The following is a 17,958-nucleotide window of genomic DNA, read 5'->3' as shown; positions in this document are numbered from 1 at the left end:
TGTCCTTAATGAAGTCTACTTTTGCTTTGTCGTCAATGAGTCTTGACTGTTCTCCATATTAGAGTTTCCCCTCAAAGGCGACTGTATCAAATACTAACAGTAAATGGAGCAATCCATTAGTTGGAGTAATCACAATTTTGTGGCTCTAAAGTTCCTAGGAAGACATGGAAAGTAGGTTTAGGGGTCACTGTATTTCAAAGAAGTTAGATCAGAGATACCCAGGGAGGGAAGACTTATTCAACCATTGGTTCATTCACGAAAGAAAACCCAATGCTTGTCACTCTGCTATTATAAGTGACTAAGGTGAGTCTTACCTCTGCATTTAAAAAGTTAGACATCAATTCTGATACCATAGTTGGCTCATAAACTTTCACTGGGGTCAAGAGTAATTTTATGACTGTTGCAAGAAAAGACCATTACAAAAATAAACAGAGAAAAGAAAAAGTAAACATGAAAAACGGCCTCCTTTTTTACATTTCCACATAGGTGATCTCCATACCAGGAGATGAATTTGAACTTGGTTGGGCGGGAGACGGACCTGGTTGGGCGGGAGACTGGAGCCCCTCAGAGAATTTGGGATTCTTCCATTTTTACTGGGAGGGTTGGCAGGTATAACATGTTTGTTACGTGAGTCCATGAGAGCCTCTGGGGCTCTCACTCCCTGCCTCTCCATGTTGGGGGGGAGTCAGTTGCTCACTCTTGAAGCACTCGACTGATTTCTGTCTGTGGCTTACCCATGAGCAGTGGCTTGGAAGTGTCAAAGCATGAGAAGCATGCAGGCGAACAGCATGTGCTGCCGTCATCTTCTACATGGTTCTGCATGGCACAACTCCGGGGCTGCCGGCCTCTGAACTCAGGTGTTTCCTTCTTTCCCTACAGAACTCCCTGAAAGCTTCAAATCGGAAGAAGAAGAGAACAAGCTTTAAAAGAAAAGCCAGCAAAAGAGGAACTGAAGTATGTGTTTCAGAGTTAAGTTCCAAGGAAATGAAATTCCCTTGCCTTAGCTTTGTCCTATGTGATCTGGCCCAAGCTTGTTCTTCTGATGTATCTCCTACCATTGTTCACTAGACTCTAACCCCATTGGAATCCATTCTATTTCAAAACAAATAAAAGTAACTGCTTATAACAAAACAAATATCTAACCTCCTGTCTGGTCAGAGCCAGAGCATTTGCATTCACCTGGCAATTGGAAACAGTCTCCCAAAGATGATAAAGATGAAGATAACAGCTAACATTTCCAGAATGCTTAGCGTATACAGAGTAAAACCAAAAGCAAGGCTATGTCTTTGGAGCAAATGATAACTGGAGATACTTTCTTCCAAGGTTTTTATGGAAGGTCCTGTAAAACGTCAGCCCTGTGAAACAAAGGGTATTTTTGAAGAGTAGGGTGGTGATGAGGGTTTCCCAGTTTCTTTGTTCTGGGGCTGTCTTATAGACTGTGGATCTGTGTCCTAACTGTGCTGCTGCCTTCTTCCAGCAGGAAAACAAAGGTCGTCCTTTTGTGATAAAACCTATCTCTTCTCCTCTCATGAAACCCTTGCTTGTATTTGTGAATCCGAAGAGTGGAGGCAACCAGGTGAGTCATTTTTCATGAGTTTAACTTTGAAGTTTCTATGATTTTTGAAGCACCTATTAAAATAGTACCGCTAGGACCCCAAGTCCTGGAAGACAACTGGCTTCTCAAGGACAAGTTCACTGTTGCTGTATTGGGAGATAACCTTGCACACGATAGTGCTGGGTTCTGTGATTTATCCCTCTGTTTCCATAACTGACTGCATCAGAGGCTCCCTCAACACCCAGCCACTGACCTTTTCTTACAGATTTTCAAGAAAGGTCATTTCAGGGCTTCTCTTAGTTAATATATTTCCAGGTTTCTCAGTTCTCACACAGGTTGAGCAGCCCTAATCCCAAAATCCAAAATTGGAAATGCTCTATAACCTGAAACTTTCAGACAGGATGCCACAAGTGGAAAATTCAACATGGTCTCATGTGCCACATTGCAGCCAAAATGTAAGGCATACTAAAAATATTTTATAAAATTACCTTCAGATCTTGTGTATAAAGTGTATATAAAACATAAATGGATCTCATGTTTAGACTCAGAGCACAAACTCCCAAATGCATCCTTGTATATATGTAAATATTCCCAAGTTTAAAACATTTGACATCGAAACTATTAGTGTCAAGCATTCACAATATGGATACTCAGCCTGTAGTTAGGAAGTGCTTTACTAACTAATCTTTATTTCTTCCTGTTGTAATATAGATTTAACTACCTCTGTTCCTGTCGTTGGGACAATCATTAACAATGATACAACAAATGCTATAGAAAATATCAGCTTGTAAAGGTTTCATTTGGTCCCTGCCCCAATCCTTTAGGGTACTTAATATTTATTTCATTTGAGAATAGAAAAATACCTTTAAGAAAGGTAAGTTTAATGGCATATCTCAGGTGACAGAGTGGGCTTCAGAATCCAGGTCTGTCTTTGTCTCTTCATCCAATTCTTGCACCACTCTCTCAGACTTCTTTTCAGTGCCGTTCGTGGGCTTTGGTTTTCTGTTTTCATATGAGTTTGAATGAGAAAATATTTTCTATGTCCAGTTTTTACAGTTTGAGACGAGAGTCTGAAATTTCTTTTTTTTTTTTTTTAAGATTTATTTTGAAAGTCAGAGTTACACAGAGAGAGGAGACGCAGAGAGAGAGAGAGAGAGAGAGAGAGAGAGAAAGGTCTTCCTTCCGTTGGTTCACCCCTCCAAATGGCCACTTCGGCCGGAGCTATGCCGATCCAAAGCCAGGAGCCAGGTGCTTCTTCCTGGTCTCCCATGTGGGTGCAGGCGCCCAAGCACCTGGGCCATCCTTCACTGCCCTCATGGGCCACAGCAGAGAGCTGGACTGGAAGAGGAGCAGCGGGACTAGAACTGGCGCCCATATGGGATGCCGGTGCCACAGGTGGAGGATTAACCAAGTGAGCCATGGAGCTGGTCCCAAGAGTCTGAAATGTCATTATAAGTAGTTATGGATTTTAAATTCTTTTAACGCCATACATACGGAGGGGAGTAAAATAATTAGAATAGACTCAATAGTCCAAGATGCTGAATGCATTAATTATACTAAAGTTTCTATTATGGAAGTTTATGACTTAAAATTGAGTTATCCCTTCTTTTCTGTCTTCAAAATTTTTGGCAATTTATGTTAAAAATTTATGACAATTTCACAGAGAACAGGGAAAAGAACTGCTGTAAACATAGAAATGACTGCTTCTCTATATGCTGTGTTTCTGAGTGAGCCATGATTTTCATATTGTGATGATAGCTATTCTAAGACATCACAAGAGGAGGACCTGGTGATGGATTTCTTGGGAATGAGGTTCAAGTTGCGCTGAGCCATATCCACTCTTTTGAGTTGGTTTCCCTGTAGCCTATCAAGAATGCAGCTCAGAACCTCGGAACCGTGCAGCTGAGATAAACTAGTGACCCCAGGTGGCTACCTGAGATGACATGTCAATTAGCACCAAATATATTTCATTACGACTACCTATATATAAAATGCAATTATTAAGTCATTATTAGATTTTTTCCCCCAAGGGCATAAAGAAACTTATGAGCTGTTTATTCAGATAAGAAATCAACCATTCCTGTTCCAATTTCTGTGTAAATTATTAATGATGGGGACTTCAGAGTTCATCTAATGTTGCTATCTATTTTAATAAATAGAAAACAGATCAAAGAAGCTTAAGTGATTTTTCTAAGGATATTTTATTTGTTAATGACACAAAGGGGGAAAGTGGGAAAAAATTGAGGTGTCATTCATAAGCTGTCTTTGAGTTCTAAACTGAGAGGATCAGACTGCAAGTGCTATGAAATTCAGAGGCAAGTTGTGACTTGGGAAAGATAGGGAAATGGTGTCATGGAAGCAGCTGAAATTGGAGAGGGGAACTACTTAGGTATGCTGAGCAGACTGGAGGAGTCCCCTTTCCCTTTGTGGCAAATTCCTGCTCATCTCTCGAGTCAGTAGCATCTTCTGAACCATTTTCTCAAAATTAATTGTCTTGTCCACGGTGATCCATAGCCCTTGGACCACACCTGTAACATGTGAATTTTTTAAGATTTATTTATTTATTTGAAAGAGTTACACAGAGAATGGAAGAGCCAAAGAGAGCGAAAGAGAGAGAGAGGGGTCTTCCATCCTCTGGTTCAGTCCCCAAATGGTCACAGTGGCTGCAGCTGGGCCATGCCAAAATCAGGAGTCAGAGCTACTTCCAGATTTCCCACGTACGTGTGGGGACCCAAGCACTTGGGCCATCTGCTTTTTTTTTTTTTCAGGAACATTAGCAGGGAGCTGGAAAGGAAGTGGAGCAGTTAGGTCTCAAACTGGCACCCACATGGAATGCTGGCATCACAAAGATGGCTTTACCTACTATGCCACAATGCTAGTCATCAATATGTGAATCGCAACCCAAGTGCTCTATGTGTATATGTACTCTTAGGATCTAGGCTCCTGCTGGCTCTGTGGCTCACTAAGCTAATCCTCTGCCTGTGGCGCCGGCACACCGGGTTCTAGTCCCAGTTGGGGCACCAGTTCTGTCCTGGTTGCTCCTCTTCCAGTCCAACTCCCTGCTGTGGCCCGGTAAGGCAGTGGAGGATGGCCCAAGTGCTTGGGCCCTGCACCTGCATGGGAGACCAGGAGGAAGCACCTGGCTCCTGGCTTCGGATCAGTGCAGCGCCGGCTGTGGCGGCCATTTGGGGGGTGAACCAACGGAAGGAAGACCTTTCTCTCTGTGTCTCTCTCACTGTCTAACTCTGCCTGTCAAAAAAAATAAAAAATAAAAAAAAAAAAAAAAAAAAAAAAAGATCTGGGCTCCATAGTGCCAGGGCTGCATGTGTGAAGGTATGATTTCTAGAACATGGTGCTTAGTAAATAAATAATTGTATAATTAGCAATATGAATAGAAGGGTAAATGTGATAAAAATTATTCATTTGAAGCGCATTATGGTGAGTGGGGCATGCACTTGAAGGTATCAGAAATGTGAACAGATATAGCTTCAAATGGGTCTGTGTCTTAAAAACTTGGCCAAGGATTTTGGATAAATGCAGTGGAAGCCAGGTTTTTGTTGTTTAAAGTATTTGCGTTTAAAAAATCTTCTGGTTTTGAGGGGCAGGTGTTCGTTTGGTGCAGTGGTTGATACACTGCTTCAGACAAGTGCATCCCATATGTGAGTGCTGGATTCGAGTCCTGGCTTCTGTTTTTCCTTTCTTCTAATGCATACCATGGGAGGCCTTCAGATGATGGCTCAGGTATTTGGGACCCCACTACCCACATGAGAGCCTTGGAAGGAATTCCTAACTCCTGGCCTTGGCCCGGCCCAGCCCTGGTTCTTGTGAGCATTTGGAGAAATGAACCAAAGGGTGGGAAACCTCTCTCTCTCTCTCTCTCTCTCTCTCTCTCTCTCCCTCTCCTCCCTCTCCTCCCTCTCCTCCCTCTCCTCCCTCTCCTCCCTCTCCTCTCTCTCTCTCTCTCTCCCTTTCAAATAAACAAAATTGGAGCCATAATTTTGGTGCAGCAGGTTAAGCTGCCACTTACAATGCTGTATCAGAGTGAAGGTTCAAGTCCTTGCTGCTCCACTTCCCATCCAGCTTCCTCCTAATGCACCTGGGAAGGCAGTGGGCAATGGCCCAAGTCCCCTGCCACCCATGAGGAAGATCTGATGTTATTCCTGGCTCCTGACTTTACCTATCCCAGACCTATCTGTTGTGGCCATTGCAGAGATGTGGATGGAAGATTCTCTCTCTCTCTCTCTCTCTCACTCTCTCTCTCTCTCAAGTAAATAAATCTTTTAAAAAATTTTTAAAAATTCTTTTGATTTTGAGCAGAGGACCAAAATGTTTGATTTAATCCCCACAGTCTGTGGGGATCCAGTTAAAAAGTAGAATTTGCATCAATGGATCAGAGGTGGGTTCTGAGAGCCTGTGTTTGTCACAAACCCCCAGGTGGTCAGGGCACTGCTGCTTAGAGGTCCACACCATGCTTAGCAAGGCTTTAATTGTAATCAGTAGAGATTTTTGTGTGTGTGTTAAATCCTGACTTTTGCCTTTTTATAATTTACCTTTTCCATTCATCTGCTTTTAGATGCAAAACTGTTTCCCTCTTTGAAACTTAGGCTTCAAACTTTTTTTTTTTAACTTGCTGTCTTCTTTCAGTAAATAGTTAGATTATATTGCCATCTCCTGGCAAGAAAACTACCTATCACTTTTTTCTTCCTGCAGTATTTTGTATGTGTAAGGAAAATTTCCAAGATTTTGAAGGAATACCGTGAGATGAATAAATACATTGACTACCTGTGTACCCTTAAAAATATATCCATATCCTTTTTTTTTTTAAAAAATAGATGTATTTATTAATTTGAAAGGCAGAGCATCAGAGAGGGAGAGAGGGAGAGTGAAAGAGAGAGAGAGAGAGAGAGAGAATCTTCCATCTACTGATTCACTACCCAAATGGCTACAACAGCTAAGGCTGGGTCAGGGTGAAGCTAGGAGCCTGGTACTCCATCTGGGTCTCCCACGTGGGTGTTGGGGGCCCAAGTACTTAGGCCATCATCCTCTGCCTTGCAGGTACATCTGCGGAGAGCTGATCAGGAGCAGAGAAGATGGGATGCAACTGGCACCCTGCTATGTTATTCTGGTGCTATGAGCAGCAGCTTAACCCTCTGTGTTACAGTGCTGGCTCCCAAATCCCTTCATCCCTTCTTCTAAACCCACAACAATTGTCTCTGTTCCAACATTCTCAAGGTAGAGATACACAGGGTGTTTTGCAAAGCTGTTGAGGCTGGCAGCATTGCTGCTATGGTTGGGAGCTGAATTATTTCAGGAAATGAGGACTGGAATCAGAGATGAAAACTTCAGCTTTGAATGACTTCTTTGGGTAATAGGTAGCACGTGGAAGATAAAGTTTGCCCAACACAGTCCTCCTCTCGGTAGGAAGCTTTTGAGGACTAGGGCAACGGGCTCCTTATTTCATGTTTCCATCTGCTTTGTCTTCAAACCTTATTATTTCCTCTTTGATGTCTCTGACCCACTAGTATATTTCTGTGAGTCTTTACACCCTTGCCATATACCTCTCAATGTTTCCTTCTTTTTTGCCAATTTTTCCTCCTGCTCTGTCTCATAATTGCATCACACAGAGACTTAATTTACAAGTCCAGGGTGAGCAGATGTTCTGCTAAGAGCATGATTCCAACCAGGCGCTCCTGAGAGCGGAGGGCTGCAGATGCTGACCCCCACGCTGTTCATATAGAGTCCCAGCCAAAGGAATGGCATGAGTTGGGCTCCTGAATCAGAGCTTATGGATTCTGACTTGTAGGAGATATGAAGAAGAGTGTATGATTGGTGGACAGGCTCATGGTAACAGAGTTCATACCACCAGCTGTGAACAGGCTACTGCAGACCAGGGCTGCTTGTCCAAGTCAGGGACCAGTTAGAGCAAGGTGTGGAGAAGGGGAAAATAGAATGAGTACATGACTTCAAGTGAGACGTTTGAGTCTGCAGACTGTTTAAGTGTTTGGACATGCAATTACCATGAAGAAGTTATTAATTATCAATGTTATTACTTATGATGCTGGAGATTTTTCAACCTGGGGATGATTCAAGAATCGTTATGTTTAGATAAATGTCTTAATATTGGTAGGGATCTGGGCTACCCTGGTACCCAAACCAAGCCACCCAGCTCCTTTATAAGTCCAGGACTTGCACCATCAGCTCCTTTGTCTGTAACTAGAGTGGTGACAGATGGAAATGTCAGTCTGGCTGTCTTGATTAAAACACTTCATGGACTCCTTCTGTATGAGGTAAAGCTTGCGCACTGAGCATACTTGACTTATTCTACAACTTGCCACAGCCCTCGTCTCTCTCTAGAAAAATCTAGCATTTTCTGGGAGGTTGTATTGTCTTATAATCTCGCTCCTCTACTTGGAGCTGGAAATAATGTCTTTATACCCCTGTGAATATCCAATCTCACAGTGCTTAAGCAAGTTCTGAGGTCAATGAGGTAAATGTGTATAATAACAGGCACATATTAAGATTGATGTGGATGCCATGAATTCATTTAGAGAAAACTAGATTCTTGCATAAAAGTTGCAGCTTTTATATTTGGCCTGTTACATGTAATAACTACAACAGGATTTGCGATTTGTTAGTGAGTGACAGTTGTGTAAATGAGTAGAGTTAATCCTGCTATGAAGAAAGAATTACCCTTTTCCCAGTGAATTAATATTTCTCAGACCATTCAGTTCTGTTTAATAAATCACCTCTGTTAAAGCCCTAAAGTAGCTTTTCCTATAAGGAACAACAAACAAATAGAATTTACTTGAATGTATGAGTCAGATATTTTTTCTCCACCTACAAGGATTGATTTAAAAAGCTGCCTTCATTAAAATATTTACCATTTTTGTTAATGAACATCATATTTTGGAAGAGATGATTAATTTTTAGAAAAATTAGTATTTTATGTCTGAATGTCTACTCTGATAGCGTAGCCATGCATGGCTCTATAAGCTGTCCCTGCACAACTCCAAGGGGCTGTTATGCCAATAAACTGCAATGGAACTGGAACTGCCTGGAACTGTGTAGTGCACAACTTTGCAGACTTACATAAGATGCTTTCTTTGGAAGGATAAATTGAGATGATTAGGTATTCCACCTAGCACAGGTGAAAAATGAGCAAAAGTAAGACTGTGCGAACAGTAAAATAGTTTAAAGAAATTGTAGGGTAAGAAAATGCCTTTTTTTTCTTTTTGAAAGGTGTTAATTACTTAGTATAATATCCATAATAGGAGAAGCTAAAACTGACATATGCTTTCTAATAGTTCAGGAAACAAAGCACTAATTAACATCAACAATTCATTATGCTCTGGAATCTAAAACTGAAAAATATAATTTTCCAGAAAGTCAGTTGTTTTATAAATTGGTTGGTCATTGAAATGACTTTTGTGTTAACTACTAAACATAAAAGATTATTTGACCAGCACTTGTTAGCAAGACCCAGCGTGAGAAGAAAGAAAATAATCTGGTATTTCATAAATAATATGTGTCTAAGTCTATGTTTGTATTTGATAGGAAGTAAAATATGTCATTTGGTGAAACAGAAGGATTAGTTGTGAATTTAAGGATAGAAGGTTGTTCCTAAAATCATAGAAAGCAGAACTTTTAAATTATAGGTTAGGACACTGTGTGGAGCGGAAGGGTAACATTGACCTCTGTAATGAATGACATAACAATGTGATAATTATGAACTATACTTCAGCCCCCACACTGCCAAGTGTAACTTAATGAACAGATTAACAAGGAGCAAAAAGAAATGGCTTAACATTTACAAAGGTCTGTTTTATGTCCAATACTGTGTTAGGTACATAACTATGACTGATTCATTTCATTCACAAAATCACCCTGGAAGGTAGATGTCCTTCTATTTTATATACTGCATTTCTATAAGATTATAAATGTTTGATTACCCAGTTAGATATGCAAGTAAATTCTGATTCAAATCTTATACTATTTCTACCATATTAAGATGACTTTTGAAAGCAGCATATTGTATTATAAATTGAAGAAAAATTTGGAAAAGAGCAATCAACTGATTGAATATTTTAAATGATTGATAAACTGAGGCATCCTACTCAATTTTAAAGTTCTTTTGGTACTTCTAAATAAAAAAGATCCGTTTTTCACTTCCTGTTTGCTCAATCCACATTAAGAAATTCTCTCCACAACTATATGTTAGCTGCTATCATTATCATCTCTGTAAATGTCATAGTTACTTAAAACTTCCAAAAATCTTAATGTGAGAGAGAAGTATTTGCTTTAAACTGATAGATATTGAAAAATGTCAAAGTAAATTATGATCTTACTAACCAGGAATGTTTTATATTGGATAAATATAATACATAATATTATCTAATATAATATTATCTAATATAATAATAATATACAATAATATAATATACTTATATAAATATAATACATAATATTTTATGTATGTAATATTACATATATTTTCTGATATATAATATTTTGTATATAAAATAAGTATATACATTAACTGGGACACTTTTGTTTCAGCTAAAAATTATTTCAACAGAATCATACTTAGCTAATGTTGCCATGTATTATGCAGAGACAATAATCTATGCAATGAAGTAAAAACTAATGTTAAACTACGTGGACTGACTAGTAACTTCCCCATATGGATTTTCATACATAATGAAATGTTGAAAAGACTAAACAGCTACTGCTTATGAAGCACTTACTGCTTGTGCTCCTCAAACCCCAAGTATATGATCTAAGCTTTCTTGTCCCCATATTAAAGAGAAAAGGGCCTGAGCTTATGGATATTAAGGTGCTTGCCCAGAGTTACACATGTTAGACAAACATCTAATCTGAATATTCCACTTATGTATGGCCAAAACCCATGGGTTTACTGTTTAGAATAGATATTATCTTATTAAAAGGATTTTAAAATTTTTTTATATGAGTAATTAATATTGGGAAATTTCTTCCTAGTTTTTCATTTTTTTTTTCCTTTACAGGGAACTAAAGTCTTGCAGATGTTCATGTGGTACCTGAATCCACGACAGGTCTTTGATCTTTCTCAGGAAGGGCCAAAGGATGCGTAAGTCTAGAAATACCTTCCATGGTCTGTATGTATTTCAGCAAGTGAGAAGAATGTTCTGCCTTAAGGTCCAGCCCCATTATCTGATTATCTTGGGAAATATATCTGACCATCTCTCATCTACTTTCTGCCTGTGTTCTCCTCCCTTTTTTAAAATGTCATCTGATGTGCCCTCCTATTTGTTAATGAGTTACTTCCCATCAAAATGCATCTTCTTAGTGGTAAACTCTTAATATGTCCAGTGTGTGCTGCTTGTGTGTGTGCAGCTATAGCTTATTCATAGCAGGTTTGTGAGTTGAAAGAGTATGCGTTAATTCTCTATGCATGCATGTGATACTTTGGAGATCACCCGAATAGAAATGTCAGTGCAGGTCTGGGAAGGGCAGCCATATTTGTGAACATTTGAATTATAGTGTGTATGCATGCCAATGTGTGCATTGGAGAGAGATGTATGTTGATTATTCATTGAGTATAACTATGGAGTCCAGTGTGGAGGGCACTTGTTAATTCCTACTCAATCCCTTTTCTGAGCTTCTCCAAAATCTCATTCTCTTATTTTGTTAGAAGTGTTGAAAATAAAATCCAGAGATAGATGATCCTATGTAGTGAGAAAGAGCAGGGGCATGTCTGCTGCTGTCTGATTCCCTGTTTAAATGCATCTATAAAACCGTCCGATATTATCTGATAAGCAGGAGAACATAAATATACCAATTATTTCTTAATAAGTAGCAGTTTCAAGAAACAAAGAGGTGTCAACTCAGATGATATCTAGAGAAGGAGTATTTTTGTATAAAATAGATAAATCCTATTTTAAGCATGTGGGAGAACATGAGATATGAGAATTTCTGTGATTCTTCTACTCTGTGCATTCCCTTGCCACTAGAGTTTGCTGTAAGACTTCTGATATATTTTTCTGTATTTGATTTTGCTAAGACCAATCCGCTTCTCTGTTTTGCACCCTCTTAAAGGTATAATTTTGTCGATTGCTTGGGCAGACATTTTAGATCACCGTAGGGAACAGGATAGCAGGAATCATTTTCAGCAACCCCCACCATGTGATGTGATTAAAACAGGATTTTTCTAGAACAGAGCTGTCAACAGTGTCACTTCAGCAAAGATTTGATGGGGCAGTATCACTGCATTTTCTTGAGTGCCAATAGGAAAGAGAAAGTGATCTAATTTCAAGCAGGCAAATTCTGTGGGGAGCAACTGGGAGCAACTCGGACTAGACTAAGTTACTGGAATTAAGACTTATTCTATGCATCTGCTCTCCCACAATATGGCGCTGGGAGAGAAGAAAACAGCTTCTACACAGCTGCCTCTTGCCAACTTGAGTGATGACCTCCAGGAGCTGATCCTGCTCCTGATTGGAGGAGAGCAGCATACTCGGCGTGTGGGCAGCCGAGTTGGGATTGGCGGGGGAGGACTATAAAGGAGGAGAGAGACGGCATGCACCAGGGAACATCTAAGGGGAACACCTAGGGGAACACCTGTGCAGCCCCCGAGAGAGCCGGCTGGCGGTGTGCCGCTCCCCTGCCGAAGTGGGGAAAGTGGCCAGGGGGAACCGCCCTTCCACGGAGGTGGAAGGGATGGCAGCCAACCCGGGAAGAACCAGCAGCAAACCCGGGGAGGGCCGAGCAGATGAAAGAACAGCGCAGGGTCCTGTGTCGTTCCTCCACGAAGAGGGGGAGTGACATAATGGTGCCGTGACTTGGATATGAAGCCTAGGCAGGGTTTAGTGTCGTTCCTCCACGAAGAAGGGGAGCGACATAATGGTGCCGTGACTCGGATATGAAGCCTAGGCAGGGTTTAGTGTCGTTCCTCCACGAAGAGGGGGAGCGACATAATGGTGCCGTGACTCGGATAGGAAACCTAGGACGGATAGGAAACTTAGGAGGGAAGAAACGGGAAGAAGTGGAAAATATCGGAGAGAGAGACTAGCAAACAGCCTAGGGAAAAGCCGGACGAAAAAAGTGCCGGAAAAAGCTATTGAAAGCCTAGGCATAGACTCGGATACGGACTACGGGGGGAAGCTGGGAGAAATCTCTAAGGTCGAAAGCGAAAGTGAAAGCTAGAACAAACAGACTTGGATACGGACTGTGGGGAGAAGCCAGGAGAAATGAGGGAGGAATATTGTTGGAAGAAAGCTTGGGGAAACATACCGGGTAGAGAAAAATGTTAGGGAAATTGAAGCCGCGGGGGGCAGGCCGAGGCGGAGACGAAAGCCACTTTGGGATTCTCAAGTTAGCCCGGGAATAAGGGGCAAAAAGTTAAAACCAGAAGCGGAAACGTAAGCCAGGTTGGAATCCGTCTGATTAGCCCGGGGAGCAAAGGACAGGAAGCCAAATCGTGGGGCGGAAACATGAGCTGGGTTGAATTCGCCAGGTTAGCCTGGGGAACTTAGATTGAATGCTAGTGGCGGAGACGTAAGCTACGCTGTGTGACTCACGGAGGCTGCCGCGCGCAGAGAGAGCGTGCAGGGCACAAGTAGATAGGGAACGCTGGGCTGGTGTGAGGCCGTGGTGCAGGCGCGAAGCCGGGAAGCCGCGCAGATGAGAGAGGCGTGGGCTGAAGCGGCTCAGAGCCGGGAAGCCGCCGCGGGGCGGGTGCCGAGAAGCAGCCTCGGGGCGGGCGCCGGGAAGCCGCAGGGATAAGAGAAACAGAAGTTTAGAAGTAAAATGAGAGAAATAGGAATGCTGGAAGATAGAAGTAAAATGGGAGAAATAGGAATGCCCAGAGATAGAGAAATAGAGAAATAGAAAGGCCTCCCCACAACACAGCAATGAGAGAGCTTGGATTCGGTCTGCCTGATTAGGGAGGTGGTGAGCACCTGTGGGCGGCTAGCAGCTTATGCACCGCAGGTCACCGAAGACAGGCACGTTATTAACATCAATAGTCTCCCCACAATACCGCAATGAGAAGGCTTGGATTCGGTCTGCCTGATTAGTGAGGTGATGAGCACCTGCGGGCGGCTAGCAGCTTATGCACCGCAGGTCACCGAAGACGGGCACGTTATTAACATCAATAGTCTCCCCACAATACCGCAATGAGAAGGCTTGGATTCGGTCTGCCTGATTAGTGAGGTGATGAGCACCTGCGGGCGGCTAGCAGCTTATGCACCGCAGGTCACCGAAGACGGGCACGTTATTAACATCAATAGTCTCCCCACAATACCGCAATGAGAAGGCTTGGATTCGGTCTGCCTGATTAGTAAGGCGGTAAGCACCAGCAGGCGGCTCGACCAGAGTATGAGCCGCAGGTCACCGAAGATAGGCACGAATCAACACCAATAGGCCTCCCCACAATATGGCAATGAGAAGGCTTGAGTTCGGTTTGCCTGGTAGGGCTTGTAAGCACCTGCAGGCAGAGCAGAGCATGCGCTGCAGGGCACCGAACACAGGCACGCATCAGCGCCTGAAAACCTCCTCACAACATGGCGAAGAGAGGACCCAGATTCGGTTTGCCTGATTGATAGGACTTGTAAGAACCTGTGGCAACTCTAGCAAGCAGAGCAGAGTGTGTGCCGCGGGACACCGAAGACAGGCGCGTATCAACGCCAAAAATAAAAAGAAAGGGGGATCTGTGGGGAGCAACTGGGAGCAACTCGGACTAGACTAAGTTACTGGAATTAAGACTTATTCTATGCATCTGCTCTCCCACAATATGGCGCTGGGAGAGAAGAGAGCCGGCCGGCGGTGTGCCGCTCCCCCGCGGAAGTGGGGAATGTGGCAGGGGGAACCGCCCTTCCACAGAGGTGGAAGGGACGGTAGCCAACCCAGGAAGAACCAGCAGCAAACCCGGGGAGGGCCGAGCAGACGAAAGAACAGCGCAGGGTCCTGTGTCGTTCCTCCACGAAGACGGGGAGCGACAAATTCAAAGTCAAGAACATCGACGTTCCCATTTTTGGCTGGAGTGTAGTAGGGGTGCATGAGAGTGAGTTGAGAGATGAATTGTGTGTATGGTAGTAATGATAGTGGGGAATCCTCCTCATTTCTCTGCAAAAGATGGCCTAGGAGTAAGAGTGGGAAGTTTAGACTTGAAAAAATAGATAGACCCAGGAAAACCTAATAAATCGGAGGAAGAGACTTATAAGGATAATTGATTACCAGTCAATGATGAGCTTTGAGCAAGGAGAAGGAAGGTGATGGAAAAAAAATAGAATGAGAGAAGTCAAAATTAATGAAAAAAATAATGTGAGTTAAAATAATCAGAAGTATGGGAAATAAAACTCTTAGATCCCTTAAAATCTCATTCCAATGTGGACCATCTCACAACAGCATTTGCTGCTTTACTTGGTTCCAGTTGTTGGGGTCATGATGACACATTTTCTCCAGTGGACACAACTCCCACCTATTTCGTCCTGTTTTCTTTCCACAGCAGGCAGGAGGAGTGTGTTCGTTCGCTTAATCTTTTTCTCTGTTTCCTTCACAGGCTTGAGTTGTACAGGAAAGTACCAAATCTTCGGATTCTGGCTTGTGGTGGAGATGGAACGGTAGGTCCTTGAAAGAAATTCCAGTTCCCTCCCTTTTTTCTTAAAACTTTCCTATTGTTTTCCTGTGACAATTCTTTTTCATTTCGAGTCTTTCCAGTCACTTCAAATGCATGTCTCCTTCATGTGAATCGTAGCCCCTTGGGGTCAGAAGGCATCTTTTTATTATTTTCGTGGAGACACATGTAATCTGTCTAAACCTTGAATTATTTTTGCAGCTATATTCTTTTCTGTTCCATGAGGTATAGCTTTGGTAAAATTATTAAAATGAACATTTAGATAGTTAAATTCTTTTAAAAATATATATGAACCTGTTAGCGGAGATGAGTGGTGGGGTTCTTGTCTTTGTGCAAGGAAGAATTCAGGTGTGTGACAGAGAGCACAGTAGCAAGGTTTACTGGGGACAGGGCATCCATCAGAACCAAAGGGACAGAGAGAGAGAGAGAGAGCGCCCAGTCACTCAGACTGGGGGAAAGCAAGGTTACAAGGATAAATGGAGAGAATATACCTGGCAGTGGAGAGCGGAGAGCTGAGCAGTCTTGGTTCAGGCTCCTGGTTTTTAAAGGGAGTCTTCCTACCGTCTCTCTTTCCCCCCTCTCTCTTCTCCAAGAAAAGGGTTTGCTAAGTATAAATTAGGAATATCCCTCCCTAGGTACACCACTGGGTGTTATCAGACTGGGGGAGCCTTAAGGCCCTAGGCCTAGGGTGCCTGCCTGGGAGGAAGGATGTAATGGTTTATTGCTCCGTGTTGTCAGGCCAGGTAGCTGATTTGGTGCTGAGTAGAGAGGATTGTCTTGGGGAGCTTTCCCTGGGGAAGGGCTGGGACCACCTGGAGAGTTATCAGGGTCTGGGCAGGACTTGGAAGTGCAAATACTGGGCTGCTTCCCAGTTGCATTTCTGTAGATGTTGCATTCCTCTCATGCCCCTCTCCTACACACAGGCTGATTTCTAACTTCCTACCTAACAAACCTATTTAAATTTATTCTTAGTAATTGGGCACAGTTGGTAAGGAGAAAGAAGTAGACACATTTGAATTATTGCATTTTTTTCTAGTGAAACTAAAACTCCTGCTATTGACAACTGTTAGCTTGCTTTAAAGATTACTAATTGGTCCTATTTGTATTCATTTTTGAAGAAAAGATAGAGTTGGGCTAAAATTTAATATCATGGATCTATTTTCCTTTATTTGTGATGTCTCACCTGTTTCCCCATTTGGCTTCTGTTTATTCTGATATATTTAGCAGAGTGAGGAATTGAGATTCATGACATTTAGATTGTGTTGACCAGTGTGTTTTTCTTCTTGTTTCAATTTTATTTCACAGGATCTAGGATTATATATTGAATTATTTTTTCTTAATTTCTCTAATTAGAATATTTTATTAAAAGTGGCAATGCAATCTCTTATAGCACATAAGTGATACAGTATTGAATACACGTCCAGTGGTAATAGTTGTGACTGGAATGAGGTAGAACAATTTCTTTGGTCCCTCAAGATACTCAGCTAAAAAAAATAACATTTTTTCAGTGTGGAAAATACTCAGTTGAGTGTTTAGCATTCTTCAAAATTCACAATACAAACAGTTAGCTTATAAATTCATGGTTTAAGTCTTATAGCAAAGAAGGTAAACCTATTTAATTTTGTTTAACCTAGAGTTTTCCAAAAAGCATTTGGCATGAAAATTTTCTCCCATAATACCAATTAAACTTCAATTGTTTATAGTGTTCTAGGGTCACACATGAGTGACCTGCTATGTAGAGGCAAGAAGGGTGTGGTTATCTTTCCTCCCCATTGTGAGAGTCCCAGCAGACACTGATATAACAAAAAGGAGGCTGACCAGAGAAAAGTACAATGTATTTGTTAAGCACAGTTTCGTGTGACACGGGGGCCTTCAGAGTGAGGCTTCAAAGACTCCAGGAAAATGGTTTGTGTGCTTAGTTTTTTTTTTTTTTTTTAAGGTTTTATTTATTTGAGAGGTAGAGTTACAGACAGTGAGAGGGAGAGACAGAGAGACAGGTCTTCCTTCCGTTGGTTCACTCCCCAAATGGCCACTATGGCCAGAGCTGTGCCGATCTGAAGTCAGGGGCCAGGAGCTTCTTCCTGATCTCCCATGCGGGTGCAGGGGCCCAAGGACTTGGGCCATCTTCTACTGCTTTCCCAGGCCACAGCAGAGAGCTGGATCAGAAGAGCAGCTGGAACTAGAACCAGTGCCAATATGGGATGCGGGTGCTGCAGGCAGAGGGTTAAGCTACTGTGCCATGGCACCAGCCCCTGTGTGCTTAGGTTTGATGAGGGATTGACAGCCATGTAGAAACGTAGATGTATAAAAAGCATGTGGACTAACACTGATAGACTGAAGGAAACCCAGCAGGGGTAGGCTGTTCAGATTCTTGGTGCCCCTCTGTGTAGTATTTCTTCCTCCATGATGTAGGGCAGGACCTTCTGGAATGAGGGTCTTGTGATTTGTATCAGACAAGGTAGGTCAGGAAATTGCTTTATGGACCTGGTAGAAGTTTTGGTAATAATTCTAGCTTTAGGACTGGTTTTGGGGAAAAATAAGGCAATCTGGCTTCCATGACTCACCTGGGAACAGAGGAGTTCTGGTTCCTATGATTCACTTTGGGGGAGTGTAAGAGGCAGGAGAAGGTCAAAGAGAAGCTTCGCATCTGAGCCCCTTCCAAATGTTCTTTAGTTTAAAGTACCCTCTTTGTCAAGTGCCACACTTTGAAGCACCATTTTCTGAGCCCCGATACTGTGTACATTTCCCAACTTCTTTATTAAGAAATTACACCTAAAACAAACCCTCTGGG

The 17,958-nt window shown here is 42.3% G+C and overlaps 1 protein-coding gene across 13 annotated transcripts in view; it reads left to right on the top strand.

Moving 5' to 3' along the window:
* The window catches only part of DGKI (diacylglycerol kinase iota), a 504,889-nt gene that overhangs the window by 262,581 nt on the left and 224,350 nt on the right, over window positions 1-17,958 (top strand). For 6 of the 13 annotated variants that reach the window (XR_007920530.2, XM_070071340.1, XM_051849035.2 and 3 more), the window contains 5 exons: window positions 487-609; window positions 880-954; window positions 1,478-1,576; window positions 10,579-10,661; window positions 15,093-15,153. Coding sequence is in view for 12 of the 13 variants with exons in the window: in XM_070071340.1 (XP_069927441.1) it covers window positions 487-609; window positions 880-954; window positions 1,478-1,576; window positions 10,579-10,661; window positions 15,093-15,153 (441 nt within the window). In the remaining variant the exon portion in view is untranslated. The remainder of the gene's footprint in view (window positions 1-486; window positions 610-879; window positions 955-1,477; window positions 1,577-10,578; window positions 10,662-15,092; window positions 15,154-17,958) is intronic. The other 7 variants (XM_051849042.2, XM_070071341.1, XM_051849039.2 and 4 more) reach the window with 3 other exon arrangements.

This window comes from Oryctolagus cuniculus, chromosome 3 (genome assembly GCF_964237555.1).
Source record: "Oryctolagus cuniculus chromosome 3, mOryCun1.1, whole genome shotgun sequence".
In the NCBI taxonomy this organism is placed as follows: Eukaryota; Metazoa; Chordata; class Mammalia; order Lagomorpha; family Leporidae; genus Oryctolagus; species Oryctolagus cuniculus.
The sequence above is the reverse complement of the archived record's forward strand: the minus strand, read 5'-3'. Positions and strand labels throughout refer to the sequence as shown.